The following is a 17,547-nucleotide window of genomic DNA, read 5'->3' as shown; positions in this document are numbered from 1 at the left end:
TTTCTGCTGCTTCTGAAGGAAGTGCCCTGGTGATTAATGACCTCTTGCTGTAGAGCTGTATAATATTTACTTATTGCATGAGGTATGGACAGGATGAATGCCTCAACATTAAAATAACACCAGTGCCAACCCCGCCCTAGCACTCACTGCACTGTTCAGGGATAAACAGCTGGTTTAGATAGTTTTTTAAGCCCGCTCAGAGCTTATGTCATTTCTGCTGCAAATACTGTAGATTTGAACGACCTCATTCAATATAACAGGCAATACCCGGGTAGAAGTGTATTGTCAACGGCAGGTATCTTGTTAGAATGGTTTCCTCTGGTGTGTAGGGTTAATGTGCTTATTTAATGGGTAACCTCTTCTGGCAAACACTCCTTTTTCTCAAGTGTGCCGCCATTTCGGAATTGGGTCCACAAAACTTGAAATGAGCTCCGAAAAGAAGTGAAGAATCTTTGAGGCATATTATCAAGAACCGGTGTTAAAATTATCGCCGTTTTATCGGCAGGAAACTGCTGATAAAACAGCGATAATGGGCTTGTTAATTCCCATAGAAGCCCATGTTAACCCCAGAACATGGGATTCTATGGGAATTAACAAGGGCATATTATCAAGCCCATTATCGCTGTTTTATCGTCAGTTTCCTGACGATAAAATGGAGATAATTTTAACACCGGTCCTTGATAATATGCTCCTAAGTGTTTTGCAGTGGTAGCATTGCTGCAAAATGTCACGTAAAATCTCATGCCTACTTCTGCAGTCCGTTACGTGTATTTGGAATCTAGGACTCATGTTATCCAATCTGTCATATCGGAGATTTTGTGCGACCCAGGCTAACAAAGTCACGCATTTAGATAACGGAGAGTAGACATGAATATGTGTTGCTAATAATCTCTAATTATAATATGTCATTGAAGTGCAATAATATTATTATTCACAGAGGCACATGATGAAAATAATAGTGTCAATAATATCGATAAAACTACAAAATACACTACACACCACACAATTCAACAACTAACAATTCCAACTTAACCGACATAATGGCACTCCAATCAAATACATCGACTCCACTGAAAACCAAAACACATGGGTAAAAGACGTTGTCATTTAGAATGCCAAGCGCTCTAACTCTGACAAGTGCGAGACCGATTACAGTACAAATGCTTGTTTAGTAAAGCATTGGTCTACAATGACTGTAATTATTCACTCTGTTTTCTTCCCCACTCCCATCCCCTTGCTCCAAAGAATCTTTAGTTACCATAGAGATTTACTGAAAAACTAAACATAGTGAAATAAAACAAATAAAAAACGCTGGCATAAGAAGAAAAACGAAACAAGCCATTTTCCTGGACCTCAGGACATATTATATTTTTTTCTCAGAAGACAGCACACAGCTCAGCACCTTTGCTGGTGGATTCTCATCAGCCCTTAAAATGGACTCCGATGACCTTTCACAGAACAAAGGATTCGCAGTTAGCCCTTTTCCCTTAGAGGTGCTCCTCATAATTCATCCTCAGGCCGTAAGCTTCTCCAATAACATTTTCTTTTGCCGCAAAAACAGTTTGCTGTAGTCACCAGCTGGAAAATTCCAACTAAATCAAACCAAATATAAATACATGTTTTGAAACTTTGAATGGTTCAATGTGCATTCAATAGAAAAAATAAGATAAGCTCATCATCTCTGGTGGTTCTCAGCACACCTGCGGCCAGGACAACATCAGACTGTGCACCAAGAAGTGTGAAGAAGAAAAATCACAACAGGCTCTTTCCACCTGTGCACCCATGATCTGTAAAAACATCCAGGTATTTATCAGTACCAGTGGCGTATCTAGTCACATCCGTGACGGTCCTGGTGTTTGCCTCCTGTGGTGAATGAATGTAAGAGCGGGAAGAGGTGCTGGCGATTCCTTGGTTTGCCGCCCTGCGACGGCCGCAGGTTTGAGCGAGAGGGGGAGGCCAGTACCCCCAAAACTTATGCCACCTGGGGCAGACCAGTCCCCCTTGTTACGCCACTGCAGTACCGCCCAACGCTGCTCTTCTTTAGGAAAGAGTTGAAGACACACCCCTTTACAGAACACTACATTACAACGCATTAACATTTCATAAGCCTGCAATCTCCCATAACGCTGTGCTGGTCTTTGACCCCACACAGCCCTCCATTGCCTTTCAAGTGGTTTGCGCTGTAGGAATACCACATACATGCATAAATAAGACATAATTAAAATATGAAAGCAGGGACAAAACTGCTGTGAAAAAGGGACATCCGGATGCCAGATCCCTGTGTCTGTCCGTCTGTCCATCTGTCCGTCCATCCATCCATCCAATCATCCTTTTGTCATTTCAGCTATATAGCTTTAATGACATATATTTAGATTCATTTTTATGCATTGCCACATACAAATTTACTGCAAGTAATAATGTTCACACATACAAATTAATATTGGCTTATGCTGAATTTCAAATCAAATAATGAAATTGGTGGGTTCACCATACTTTGGTTGTTTCTTTGAAACATAGTCATGAGCTTATTTTGATGCCAAAAGAATCTTGTGATATGATACAAGTCACCCATTCGTCCCAAAGCTGTTGTAACCGTCTAAACGCGACGTTATATCCCCTTCGAAGTTTTTTGCTAGTAGGTTCAAGGGCACAGGAATCCTTCTGGTTTTACAAGTAACGCGCACGGTCTCCACAATACAGCGCTTGCTGCACCCCCGCCTTATTGCACTGACTGCAACAAATCACCCAAGTCAAAGAGAGGTCACGTCGTTGTTCTACCCGTCAACATTTCATGCAGTGTCACTTGCAGCAAGTCTTGCACTTAGCACTTAGAACACACGCAGCTACCTTTAGTCTCACTCTCACACCATAGCATTAGGAAGCCTCTCACCTGTGGCCAGATACATGATGTGGAAGAGCATGTCCTTGCCCTGCACCACGTCCACCACCACATGCGAGAAGCGGCTGTTGTCCTCCATGAAGTAAGGGACGGGCACCACGGGCTGCACCACCTCGTGCATGAGGATGAAGCGCTGCGCGTCCTGCAGGTTCCGCTCCGTCAGGTTCACGTACAGGCCCTGCTCCACCGTGCCGCACTGTAACGAGAGGGGGTAGCAGGTTTGTGACTTCACAAGTAACACAGTTACCGACAAGGCAACCTCCATTACCAAGTTGCAACCAAATGGCCGTCACCAGGCGCATCGCAACATACCTTGACGTACGAGCACGCCATTTGCTACATGACACGGCACGCTGCACCGCAGCAACGCTCCAGCACACATTTGCAAAATCGAATTCAGTATTTATAAAACACTTGTGTACACAATGATGGATGATACAACAGGAGCCTACTTGATATATACTACTTTACTTTGATGACGTCCATGTCATTGTTGCGGTAACTATTACTTATTTGATGGTTTAATTATTAAGGACTGAGTCGTGCTTCCAATTGATAATTGGTTACAGCCCTTCGGGCACACTTGTATGGTTCCAACGTGGGATTCCTCTACTCATTCTCTTTATCCTACCGGTCCGATCACATGATTTAACGCTCATCCTATGAGCGTACATATACGCCACAGATACCAGGAAGTACCGACATCAGTCGGACGAGCATTACGTAAAAGCTGGCTCCGATATATCCGCGAAACTCAGTGAGTATTACAACCATTGAGCTACTTCTTAGAGGTACACCTTGATACTTGGCACCTATACTAATGAACATCAACCGTTCTGTCACTTTTTGGATTGGAGAACGCCATCACAGGAAGAGCTTCAAGTAAGCCCGACCGCATTTTTACATTCTGAGGGGCATATTATCAAGGGGGTTTATCTCCGCTTTTTTGGCTTGAGAAAGTGGAGATAAAATTATCTCCCTATTACCTAGCTGTCGCTAACACCAGTTAGCGACAGTTAGTAGGAGATAGCGACCAACTTGGGCCCCACTTTGCATGTCAGTGATATTTATCACTAATGACATGCAAAGTGGGCGTGCCAAGATGTTAGCGACTGGAAACAGTCGCTAACATCGCTATCTCCTATTACCAACTTTTGGAGATATTCGCGCTAAGCGCGAATATCTCCAAAAGCTAAAACCTGCCCTGAGCAGTTCTCAGCCATGTTATCCAATGGGAGGTGGATAACATGACTAAGAGCATTAGCTTGGTAATGCATGAATATCGCAGACTTTTCAGCGATATTCATGCATTGCGGCCGATTTTTATCGCATTTGCGATTAACCTTAGTAATTCCAAGGTTTATTTGCGATAAAAATCGCCGCAGCTTAGCGGTAAATTTATGTCTCTAACCAAGCAATAGCGATAATTATCGCTATTGCTTGGTAATATGCCCCTGTGTTCTTTTCGAGCAAGCTTCTACGGTTACACCACTTTTCACCCACATCGCCGTGCCATAAGCATGTGGCTACACTGACCCACATTTACATTAACGATCACTCGAGAGCACAGACGCACATCTGTTCAGATTACCATAATGCACATCTTGTTTTATCTTATTAAGTATTGTTTACATTATGATACTGCTGTACTGTGACTACAGATGTAACATGTGGTGTTCATGTAGATTAACATTGAGCTACGTTGTTTTCACTTTTTAGACACGCTCCCAGATGAAGGGTAAAATGCCCGAAATGCATTGGAGCACAAATTGAACTCGATGTACAGATATATTTCTCTGTTGATGGAACATTTAAAAAGAAATTAAATGAATTTCTAAATGAACTGAATATCAAGAAAAATGAATAAATGATTCTTGTTGAACAATATGGTGAACTTTGTTGAATTGTAGAGGAATCCCACGTTGGAACCATACAAGTTTGCCCGAAGGGCTGTAACCAATTATCAATTGGAAGCACGATTCAGACTTTAGTTATTTGACGTCAACCAGGACGGGAGACGCCTTCTACTGAGCACCTTAAATCAAATTTAACCATTACATACAACTCATTTACCCCAAGGCTGTGCACTTTCGAATTCCAATTTTTAATTATTATGGAGCCTCTGACCACCGCACCAAGGATCGCGGATTGGCAGTTGTGGCAGTTCTATGGCAGTCCAACCACTGTAGCTGTAATACGTCGGTCAGACCGCTGCTGCGCGGGTCCCTGACTTCCATCGCACCTCCACAGCGAGTTTCGTGGTCCGATGGACCGCCAAACTCGTAATTAGGCCCGACGAGTACTACAAGAGAAGGTCATATCCACTCGGCAAAATCTTTGCGGATCGGGCACTAAATCTGCACCTCAGGGTTTACGCCTTTGCATGGATGAAGATTTGCTCATTTCAACTGACGTCACAGTAATTTACTGAATTGTTCCAGGCTGCACCAGCTGCACCAGCTGTGCACCAGCCTGCACCAGCTGTGGCTCTTCATCTTTTTTTTTGTGGGTTTTTTTGCGCATGAGAATATACACTGGTACCTTCTTGCAAGTAAATAACAGGAGCAAGTGCAAAAGCTTGTTATTTTTACAGCCCGGGATATTGGTGGTGTACAATGCTTGTGCCAGCGTTGGTTTCCTCGACATGACGAGGTAAGCGCGCATTATGGGGCTATACCTGAAGGGCACCCACCATTGCTGGAACCGTTTGTGTATTAAGTTTATTAGTGCTTTTTAGTCCTGATTACAGATCAAGCAGAGGCGCAAGCATGTCCCTGGGTGACCCCGCATCTTGAAATAAAAAGAGTGACTCTCTTTATAATCTTAAGGGGCCTAAACACTTGCACGTAACTATGTTATGTTGGGGCAAGGATACTTTTTGGTACGCAGCTGTATGTGGTTGTGTCTCATGTGTCTGTTGTTTTTTATGTTTTAAGTATTGGATGTGCACACAATGGTGGCATACTATGTAGCGTTAAGGTGTTCCTGATGTTGATACATGTGGCCTACCGTGTATTGTTTTTCTTTTCCAGGTACTGATCAGGAGTGGTTCCACCATGCAGTTGTAGCCAGAAGCTGGGCATACAGGTTACTGCGCCGTCCAGATTTATGTGAGGGTATTTTTTAGTTGTCTTTCACGTGCACCGTACACACTATAGCTCTGGTCCTGAAGAGGCGCCAACGATCCTTATGGCAATACAGGCGCGAAACATGTTGACCTATGTCGTTCTACCCCCGGGCATAGTATGCCATTGGGGCTAGATTTTAATCAGCAGTTGAGTCTGCTCTGGGTACACCAGTTTACCTTCGCTGCATGGTGACCCTATTTTTTTTATATCACACTTGCACGTCACTTTATTACCCTCAATTGAACACGATAAACCCATCCCCCACACCCCACACACCCACATGCATCAACCGGCAGTCCTATAAAAACATCTGCGATAAAGAGACCCTTCGGGGGACCCGTAGGGAATTGCAGCGCCGGCCCTATGAGGAGAAACTGCCCGCTGATGAAGCATGACACCTTTTGGGGTGTGTGAGGGCAACAGAGGACAACAATATGGTTTTCCTATCACTGGTGGGGGCTGTTATATAAGATTTCTGTTCTTTTTCTTCTTTTCCCTGTTTTTAAATGGGTGACTTTTTGCACCCTCTTGCATGGGTGACTTTTGCACCTTGCATTAGGAACAGTGTCCCCTTTTTGGTATACAAGTGCAAAAGCACTCACTACCTTTCTTCTTTTTTCCCCCCAAAAATATTTCTTTGCGGTGGAGAACCGCTTCTTTTACATTCCTACCAACTTTTAGACGGGGGAAATTCATTATCCCACTCAACATAGAGGTTTACTCTATAACATTAACAGGCGTAAATCTCAGACCCTTTAATGGGTGCATATGGGTCAGAAAATTGTTTATAAATGCTTCAAAATATACACATTTGGAGATGCGCTCAAACCTCTAGGGCATTCGTGCAATGGAATACAAATGCTCCACCCACTGACTAGGATTTACACATAAAGAAACTCGGTGTGAGTAAATCACTTTAGCCTGATTCACAAACATTTTGCCAGGAGTAGATGTGAATTCTTCTTGTGGTACTCCTGGCTTACTCCTGGATTCTAGGAGTACTGCTAGCCAGGACAAGAAGCCCATATGGTGGAACAAGTAGGTTTGCCTGGCGGAGGTAATTTAGTCAGGAAGTTGCTTTCTTCTGGTTTGCCTTTCTGAAAATGAGAAAGATGCTTTACCTTCCGACCTGGCAGCCACGAAGCCGAGAGGAGACTTGGCAGGAAAGCTTTTACCACAAGTTCCCCCAGAGTCATTCAGGAAGCACTTCAGTCATCCATTGTTGTTTTGGCCCCTATTCTATTATACATGGGGACCAAACTTTATGCCGGGTGAGAGGGGGGGGGGGTCATACGTAATTGCCAGGGCTGGAACACTACTGCTGCACTGCAGCTGCACTGCACTTTTGTTACAAAGAGCTGTGCGCCCGACTTGTGACCAAAAGGAAGGGGAAGAAGCGGACACCACCAACCCAGACCGGCCAGAGAAGGGACACCCCCAGGAACCGGTGAAGAGGAGGAGGAGCCGGAACCCTAGATGGCCCAGTGGCACAGAGACCCCCCGGATGCGAAGAGCCCCCAAGAGAAAAGCCTGCCAAGCACCGCCTGTCGACAAGGCACAACAATACCAGTAAACACTTCTTGAAGAGTACCCCGACCAAGGTAGAGAACTCCAACACGAAATCCAGAGGGCAGAGGACAAACCAAGGAGGAGTGCCAGGAAACTGGAGAGTATGCCAAAAACAAGCACAGCAGGAACAGAACACCACATCGGGATACTGCGAAAGCAGCAGCAGGATCTGAACTCTTGTGCTGGGGAAGCCCGTGCCACCAGAGGCACAAGATCCATCATCAAGCCATACAGCTCCTTGGTCCACACACCCGAAAAACCAGAAACAGGACGGGCTAAACACCAAAACACCACCGGCAAACAGGAACTGGATGAACAGGCCCCGCTGGAGAAGAACCCGAGAGACCACCTAAAAGCGACCCTGCAAGCACAGCCAAATACACACCATGTAGAAGAGGCATGTGCCAAACCCCTGGCATGACCAAGGCGCCACCACTAAAAGCCCGTAGACCAACCAATGTGCCACAGCACACCGGACACGAGCAGGCAAGCCCAAAACAGGAGACAACAGAGGGGCACTGCAGCTGGCAGTATCCACGGAACAGAGACAGAGGACACCCAGGACGTGAGGAGTGGCCATAGACGGCCCCAACAAAGCCCCAACATCCAGGAGCCGAAGAGAATCATGACACGGACGTGGGCGTAGCTGACGCAAGCCGAGCCAGGGAGCAGGAGGAAAAAAAGGGGAGCCAAGGCTGTGGCACAGGCCAGGAAAAAAGAAATACCCCCAGGAGGAGAAGCAAAAGCAAAAGCCCACACTGGGACCCAGAGAAGAAAGGACAGGCACCAAAAGCAGCCCACCTCAATAGATATGCAGAAGCCAATAGCCCCTGAAAACCCCAAGCGGCCGGTCAACCAATGACCAACCAGGCCAGACTCTGCACAACAACAGAGAGCAGGTGGGGCAGGAGCAGACAGGGAAGAAGGACCGCGGGCCCAAAACCAGGGAAAGGGAACAAGCCGGCAGGGACAAACACAGCCAGCAAAAGCGAAGCCACGGCCCGCAACACACACCCCAACGCCGAAACAGGGAAAAACAGTCTACCACTGCAGTACTCAGAAAGAAGTTAAATGGAAATGCATGCATGCCCCCAGGAAGCCAGGTGCCGAAAAATAGATGGCTGTTACAGACCACCAACACGAAGGCACACATCCCAACAACCCCAGAAGGAGGAAAAGAGGAGCGGACCTGCCGGGAACCGAACCCGGGACCAAGAGGCCAACACAGGCAGCTGCAGAGAACGAAGGCCAAGAGGCCAACACAGGCCACTGCAGTGAACGCTGTAGTCCACTAAGCCACCAGACTCAGCAGCGAGGTAGGACCAAGAAAGCAACACGGCCAACAGCATTGACTGAGAACACAAGCAGTGAAACAACAGGACCTGCACACCCACCGGCGGAAGAGTCAGCGACCAAAACCACCAGGCCACAGAGACTCACACAGAAAAACGACAGAAAGGAGAGTGCCAAATCCACCTCCAACGGAAACGCACAACCCCCCCTCCCCAAAGAAGCACCCCAAAACAGCGTGGGAGCAACAGGCACAACAGCAATAGAACCGAAGGACCATGGGCCCAAGAGGCGCCGCCCCCAGAATGCACAATGTACCAGAAAACCGGAGGTGGGAAGAACCACTCACGCAGGCCGGAAATTGCAGAAGGGCACAATCGTGTGCCTTACGGCAACAAAAAGGCACCATGCAGACAGCCCCACGGGAAAAAGCCTGGACCGCACACACAGGAGGATAGACACCAGAAAAGGCAGTCGAAGGAGCCTCACCGCCCCGCAGGACGACCCACCTGAAACCCCAGCCAGAGCCAGAGGACCGCTGATGCCGCCAGTGCAGTCACGAGCACGGCAGGAGAGGCCATGAGGAAAGAGCCAGTGCCGGGAACCGAGCTCGTCCCGTACGACCAGCCGGTAAGACACGAAGCCCCGAGGTGCGCGAAAAAGAAAAGAATAGCCTGCATAGTTAGTGCCAGGGACCCCTTAACAGGGGCTGCATTACCAGACACAGTAAAAGTAGGGGCGGGACCCACAGAATAGATGGTTGACACGGAGCCGCGCAAACTGTACACGCCACTGCACTGGGCACAGGAACGCATCCCTAGAGACTCGCCAACCAAGTCGGTGTGAAAGGTCTCTGATGCCCGACAGCATGATGCACGGGACAGACACTAGGCAGACTCCACAATTTAACCCCTTCGACACGGATGACAAAGCCAGCTCGTCATGGGAATGTTGTGACAGAATTACATGTCTACGTCCTTCGATTTTGAAATAATTGTGGGCCATTTAGACCAACATAATTGGTTACCATTGAATTGTCTTTTGTATTTATTGTATAAAGTGTGTTTATGTAGTTTGTATATATGTTTGGTAAAAATAAGAAGTACTAAAAAGAAAAGAATAAATAAGCTAAATAACATATAGCTTCAATATTTCTCCTACAAGTGTTTTATGTAGCTCTAAATGCATATAGGATAACAAGAGGCTTTGATCTTATTTAGATTTTTTCATTATGACCATGACTTCAGGTTAAGAAAAGGCAATTAATGGTGTCTTTTCGACAACTAAATATAAAAAAGTTTACCATAGGCATTGTTTTTTGTTTAAATTGCTTTATTCCCAGATGCCTTTGGGTTATTCGGGTTCCCCTGTTTTGAAAAAGAACTCTATATAATGAGGCCTTGTCGAGGCTCCCACCAAGGGTGCCTTCCATGGAGGTAGAGGCTGGAAGTTTCAACAATCCATCTGCTAGATTCATTTTAATTTCTTGTTATTTTAATGAGGTTAAGGCCATGCAGGGTTTCATCATTTTTGTTGAAATGTGGATTTAAGTTAAAGTCTCAGCACCCTTCTGCAATAAAATGCAGAAGATACACAACAGACAGACTCGCTCGCTATCCCTCGGTGCCTGTTCATGCAAGGGCAAGTACTGACAGGGCGAAATTTCCTCTGAATGGATTGTAATACTTTCACCACAAATCAAGTCAAATAACTACAATCGTAATTATTAAACATCATGGAATACTTGAGGATTTGTTTTAAGAAGTTGTTCTTTATATAATTTTACTAGGCACTAATGTGTGTTTTTTTGCATTTTTCTGGGTTACTCAGATAATAAACTACCTACCTATTTTTCTCTCCATCTTTAATCTTCCTATTTAATTGCTCATTCTCTCACTTCATTGTCCATCTATCTATCATTGTCTATCTATCTATCTATCTATCTATCTATCTATCTATCTATCTATCTATCTATCTATCTATGTATCTATCTATCTATCTATCCTTCTATGTATCTATCTGCCTACCTGTCTGTTTGTCCTCAAACTAAGGGCTCCATTACGATGTCGGGCGGATCGCCACCGCCATGGTGGTGGTGGCGATCCGCCTGACAGAAATGCCCGCCACCCTTTCCCCCCGCCACAATACAATGGCGGGGGGAACGCAACAGAGAGAAACACCGCCCGCCACTTTTCCGCCCCGACCGCCTTGCGGCCGGGGCGGAAAAGGAATAATATGGTGGCCGTGTCTAATAGACACCGCCAGACATATTATGATGAGTGGTGTGCAGTGCCTTTCCGTGGCGGCGATGCTGCCACGGAAAGGCATGCGGTCTTCCCTCTGGGGACCCCCTGCGGGCCCCCAGAGTGAAGTACAGGTGGGGGGTGCACGTGGATTGTCATTTGCAAAGCGGCAGGCACCCCGCAGTGCCTGCCACTTTGCATATGACAATGTTAAAGTGCATTTTCAGCATTATGGCGGGCGGTGCAGAGAGCACCGCCCGCCACATTGCTGAAAATACAGGATGGACCCGCCACTGTGGTGGGCACATCCTAATGGCACCCCGTGACCCCCGCCCTTATGGCGGGCGGTCCCGATTTACGATGGGATGACGGACGGGCAAAGTCCACCCGTCATCCTAATGGAGCCCATAATGTCACAGGTGATATTAGAATTGACTTGGTTAATGGTGTCACTGTTGACATCGTATATCACATCACTGCTGATATGAATGGCGTCACTAAAGCTGGTCATCTCTCTGTGTGGCCTCACTGCGTTGCCCTGCCCAGCATGTTCTCTTGAAGGCACCTGGACACACCTTACACCCAATAACCATTTTCCTAGAGCCCGAACAGTAGACCTTCAGCTAAGGTCAGTATCCTCTGAGCACGGGGTTGACTTTGTCCTTTCTATATTAGTATTATTACTAGTATTATTGTTTGTAATTGCTCCTATTATTTATTCGTAAGGACATTTTAGGAGCTTACCATGAAAGCCATCTCTGTGTGCTTCCCACAGATTCGACTGGGCTCGACCTTTGGCCTTGGCCGGTAGATTCATGGAACAAGAGACTGACCTTTGGCCTCAGTCATCATCCACCAGGAGCCTACTGGGCTCCACCCTCAGCCCTGGCAAGATCTGGGCCCCAATGTAGATAAATCTGATTTACCGACTCTAGAATACCGAATTTTACCGATTCGGTATTCTAGATTCAGTAAATCAGATGTAGGTAAACAAATCGGTACTTTATACCGAATCTGTATGATTCGGTAATTACTGAATCGGAATTTACCGATTCGGTAATTGCCATTGATTCCTATGGGCCTTGAGGCCCATAGGAATTTTACCGAATCGGTAAATCTACCGATTCTGTAACTATAAGGCCCCCTACATATCAAACAGCAAATAACGGTCGGTAACGGCCGAAATCGGCCGTTACCGACCGGTATTTGCCGTCCTACATCTGGCCCTAGCTCTTCTAAGGATTACAATCTGGATGGATACCAAAAATTGTTTTAGAAATTCCTTCTTCTAAGGCATCTCTTTGCACGCCTCTCTTAATATATCCACGGTATGTGTATTAATTAAAGAATTTGCGTTTTAATGAATATTGTATTTATTCCTTTTCCCTAATAAGTATTTTATAATGATTTGTTTCGACATTTTTATTGTACTATATAGTGGTTGCATTAGGTCAACAGTTCAGGGGCCTCTATGACAACACCTACCTCTTTATAACATTGCAATAAAGAAAGGCAAATGTAATATGGCTGTCAGTTGCAATCATCTCTTTAGCCGTACCTGAAAGTTAGGGTTGGGGTTGGGATAAGGCAGCCAGGCGGAGCGGGAGTTTTCCTGGAACTTGAATGGCCCGTTGAAAGCCTGCACGATGGCGCTCTGGTTGAAAACACAAACTGCTGAGGCCGCGATGCTGTTCCTGAAAAAAAGTGCATCCAGAGAGTCATTATTGTCTCACAACACAACATTCCTCTCAGACACAAGCCCGCAAAAGAATCACACAGGGCAGCATTATAACATGTTCATGTGCGCAGACAGAACGTCATTCCTTGTGCAAACACACCTTTTGCTAGCTGTTTGCAAAATACCATTTTAAATGATCACATATCAATTGACAATTTGTTTGTCATGCATCGAATTTGGAAATTGCTCCATGTGCGTGTTCACCTATAATTTAAAAGCAACAGTGGGCACGCACAGTAAGGTTTGATGTGTGCCTTGGTTATGCCCCATCACGGCTCTCCCCTGGGAGTGGGCAATAAAGCACTGTAAACATGCAGAGGAATGTGCAAGTACACGGTTCACATTGATGCATACTGGAGCAGAGGTACCGGGGTTGACGTTAATGGTTGGGTTATTTACGGGTGGGGTGGAAATCTGAGCCCCAATGCATTTACAATAAATAATGGAATTGTTTTCCTCAATGCATACCACTGGTTGTTGGTGTGTCTAAGGGGGATGCAAAGTAAGTCATACCTAACAGACAATGTAGATGGTTTGGGGTATATTTACAAGCCCCTTGCGCCGCTGGTGCGTGACTTCTCTGGTGCGTCACTTTTTTGGTGCGTCACTTTTTATGTGATAAAAAGTGACGCACGAGCGGCGTAAGGGACCTGCAAATAACCCCCTTTGTTTTAGTGGTAATACAGGAGGTGATTGAGCAAAGTTAACCTCCTGGTCCTAGTCACAATGTAGAAATACTCAACCAAAGCAATACTAGTGGAATGTAAATAAGACAAGCACTTGCAAAGCCAACAGACCATGCCTATGAGACCTATTGGCTTTGCCAATTTCTTTACCCATGGTGTACAGGGGCTGTAAACGTCTTTTGATGTGACCTGCATAAGGAACACAAGCTTTTTTTACATTTTTATTTACTATTCCGAGATGGATTGGTGAAGATTGGTGAATAAAAAAATGAGGACGGATGAGCGGGTTGGGGTGGGGGAGAAGCAACATGAGGAGAGAGAACCACTCAGCGGGAGAAAGAATAGGGGCAAATGGAGAAACACATGGGCAAAAAAGAGAGACATTAGCTCCGGGGGAGAAGATTATGTGCGAGAGAGAGTAACACATGGGTAAGAGAGAGCAACATTAGGGGGAGGAAAGCACATAAGGGAAACAGGTGGAAAACACATACACTCAGGGCCGGACTGGGAACCACAACCGGCCCTGGCAAAGTGCTCGGGCGGCCCCCCTCCCCACTGGGGGGTTGGATGTGCCACAGAGCTCTTTGCCGGGGCCGATTTTCGGACGATTTTGGTACACGGCTGATTTTGCAGATATGCTGCAAAAACGGCCCTGTAACAAAAACAGCCCCTAGGGGCACAAAAGTGTCCCCAACCGTGCGGCGCACCGGGGGATTGCCCAGTGCCCGCTATGGCCAGTCCGGGCCTGCATACACTCTCGGGGTGTTTAAACAAAAAGAAAAAAGTAGTTCCATACAAGCAAGCAGAGGAAGCATTGAAGGCAGCCAATCAAAGGGATGGTAAAGAGGCGATGCTCCATGGGAGAGACAAACACAAAATGAACAGGCTGAAACTTGGAAAGCTGTATAATAGAAAGCAAGCAAATAAACAGTTTAGTAAAGGAACAGATATTAAGCAGTAGTAAGCAGTGAGCGGTGCTGCAAGCCCCTGTATGTTCTTAGTTGCTCTAACTGATAGGCACAACTGTGAGTCACCCAGGGCTCAAGTTCGGGAACTGTTGCTGTCTGTATTTAGTGGAAACCGTGCCCTATTTTGCTGTATTTAGGTCGAGCATTTGAGACCTCTTGTATATACTTTAGTATATACATATATGTGTAGGTACTTTGTGGGCTCTGGAGATCAGCCCTAGGATGTATCTGCATCCGCGTAGGGACTTTTTTTTTGTTCAACTGCCTCCATTTAACTGTCTTGATAGAAAACGACCAGTAGAGGTCAGTAAAATACCAGAATTGCTTTTGCTGAGGGACTTTCTGTTTTTAAATACCAGAATTACTTTAACATTCTCTAGATTCCAGTCAATAGAGCTTGTCTTCCACGAGCACCCGTAGACAATAATCTTTTTTCGAATCTTGTATTTTCAGTGATATGACCACCGAAGGCCCTGATTTTATATTAAAAACAGAGCTTTGCACTACACCATTTCCTGCTGAAAGGCAAAAGGTCTCTCCATATGTTCCCATACCTGGCGGGTCATGCAGTTTGGTGCTTACTTTCCCTCCATGTTAAAGAACAGTAGATGTTTCAACACACAGGTATGTTTTATATTTGGCTTTCAGAGTGCATAATTGTGCAGCATTCTGGGTGCATTGTAAAGCACAGTTGGGAGTGGTCTTGACCTCTACCACTCTACCGCCCTCACTCTACCGCCCTCATGCCCTCACCCTACCACTCTACCACCCTCACTCTACCGCCCTCACTCTACCACTCTACTGCCCTCACTATACGGCCCTCACTCTACCACTCTACTGCCCTCACTATACGGCCCTCACTCTGCCACTCTACCACCCTCACTCTACCGCCCTCACTCTACCACTCTACCACCCTCATGCCCTCACTCTACCACTCTACCGCCCTCACTCTACCGCCCTCACTCTACCACTTTACCGCCCTCACTATACGGCCCTCACTCTACCACTCTACGGCCCTCACTCTACCACTCTACCACCCTCACTCTACCGCCCTCACTCTACCGCCCTCACTCACTCTACCACCCTCACTCACTCTATTGCCCTCACTCACTATCGCCCTCACTCACTCTATCTATCTATCGCCCTCTGTTAGAAATGGGATCCCTGGCTGGCCAGGGCTTGCGCCAAAGTCAGTCAGAGACCACCACTCCCAAGTCAGAGCAGGGGAGTTACACGCCAAGATAACCCCTGCTCACCCTCTAGGTAACGTGGCGCGAGCAGCACGGCTAAACTTGGAGGCGATATGAGTTAAGTATTTGCGCACGCACCCCAGCAACAACACCCAAGGCCCACCACAAAGGAAACTCCACACAAGGTTATATATAAAAATAGCCTTTGTATTACACCAAAACACATTAGATAAACACACACTTTACAATGTGCCAACAGGCACGGGCAGAATTTACAGGGGATATGTACAGGGGACAGGGCCACATGGACCACAGTCAGGAATCAGCACTTTTAGAACTTAGCACTTTTTAGATCATAGAATTATCACTGTAGCACAAAAATAACATACAACCAGTCACTACTGGTACCAGGTGAGCACCACCTATGCAACCCTCACTATCTTAGGAGATCACACAAGGAACCTGGGCCTCGCTAGTACCACCTGTACTAGCAAGAAGGAAACCACCTAAGTATCGCTATACCTGTAGGGGTCTAAGGAAGGAAACACGTGATGCATCACAATACATTCAGAGGTGTAAAAGCAACAACACACATGATGAATAAACTACCCATTCAGAGGTGTAAAGGTAAAGCACATGAAGCATAACATACAATCAGAGGTGCAAGGAAAGAAGACACAATAGCGCACAATCCACATTAGCCACCACCTGTGGCAGTCCCTGTGTCCCAATGTCAGGGCCTAAACGTGGCAGCTGCCCACAAAGTGCTGGGCAGCTGTGTGAAGGTGCTGGGGCCAACGTTGGAGCCTCACAGGCTCTGAATAAACAAAATGTCCCCCTGAGCCTGTCTGGGCTCTAAACATGAATGTGGCACCTTTGAGCCTCGCTGGGCTCTAAACAACAAAATGCAGCGCCTTTCTATGGGAGTCCCCTCTCTGGGGACTCAAAGTGACAATGCCTGCCAAGAGCCTCGCTGGGCTCTAAATCAACTGATGCCCCCGGAGCACCTCGTGGCTCAAAGGAAATGCTCCCACTCGTTGGAGCCTCTTAGGCTCGGGAAATGGTGCCCGGTGTTGGGGGAGCGGCCCGCTGCCTGCCGGGGCCGCTCTCTCGCCAAAAATGCACCCTTGGAGCCTCTCAGGCCTCCAAGAACAAGTGTGCACCTGAGAATGGAGTGTGGACTCGAGATTTTATGTAAGGCCCCACGGGCCCTGCACACTCCTGTGCTCGTTCCAGAGGAGAGGGGCGGGCACCGGCAATGTGCCCCGAGGCCCCCTCTCCTGGGAATGGGGCCCGGAGCCCTCGTGGACTCTGCTGCTCGCCGGACTCTCCTCCCGCCCCAGCACTTACCAGCTTCTTTCTCCTCCGGCTGGCAGCTGGCGGCAGGGACAGAGGCGGCGACGGCGGTCTTCTCGTGAGCCTCCAAGGCTCCTCCTCACTCTTTCCGGGGCGAGGGCACCTGGGCGCAGGGTAGGCTCCTGCCTGCTCCGGTGCTCCAGACAGCCGCGAAGCTTCGTGGGAGGCAGGGTAGGCTCCCGCCCTGCTACTTCCTGGCACTTCCTCCTGTCCCACTTGTCCCGCCCCCGGCCTGCCTGACTTCTGGTTCGGCCGGGCGGCGACGGGGACAATCTCGGGCAATGCCGGGTGGGCACCGGCGGTAACAGATGAAGCGCTCCTCAGCGCAATAGGAATAAAAGCGCTGCCAGGCGCTGTGAGGAATACAAAGCGCTTCCAAGCGCTAGGGGGGTACAGATAAAGCGTTTCCTGCGCTACAAGCGAAATAAAGCGCTCTTAAGCACTAGAAGCACAGACACAGCGCTCCCAGGTGCCCTCAGG

At 47.2% G+C, this 17,547-nt stretch overlaps 1 protein-coding gene across 1 annotated transcript in view; it reads right to left on the bottom strand.

Moving 5' to 3' along the window:
* The window catches only part of SEMA5A (semaphorin 5A), a 1,998,383-nt gene that overhangs the window by 807,586 nt on the left and 1,173,250 nt on the right, over positions 1-17,547 (bottom strand). Inside the window, exons 10-11 of the mRNA XM_086965275.1 lie at positions 12,688-12,823; positions 2,891-3,095 (exon numbers count right to left, since the gene is read on the bottom strand). Coding sequence (XP_086821401.1) covers positions 2,891-3,095; positions 12,688-12,823 — 341 coding nt within the window. The remainder of the gene's footprint in view (positions 1-2,890; positions 3,096-12,687; positions 12,824-17,547) is intronic.

Source organism: Lissotriton vulgaris, chromosome 4_1, assembly GCF_964263255.1.
Source record: "Lissotriton vulgaris chromosome 4_1, aLisVul1.2, whole genome shotgun sequence".
Lineage (NCBI taxonomy): Eukaryota > Metazoa > Chordata > Amphibia > Caudata > Salamandridae > Lissotriton > Lissotriton vulgaris.
This window is presented reverse-complemented; position numbering and strand designations above follow the sequence as displayed.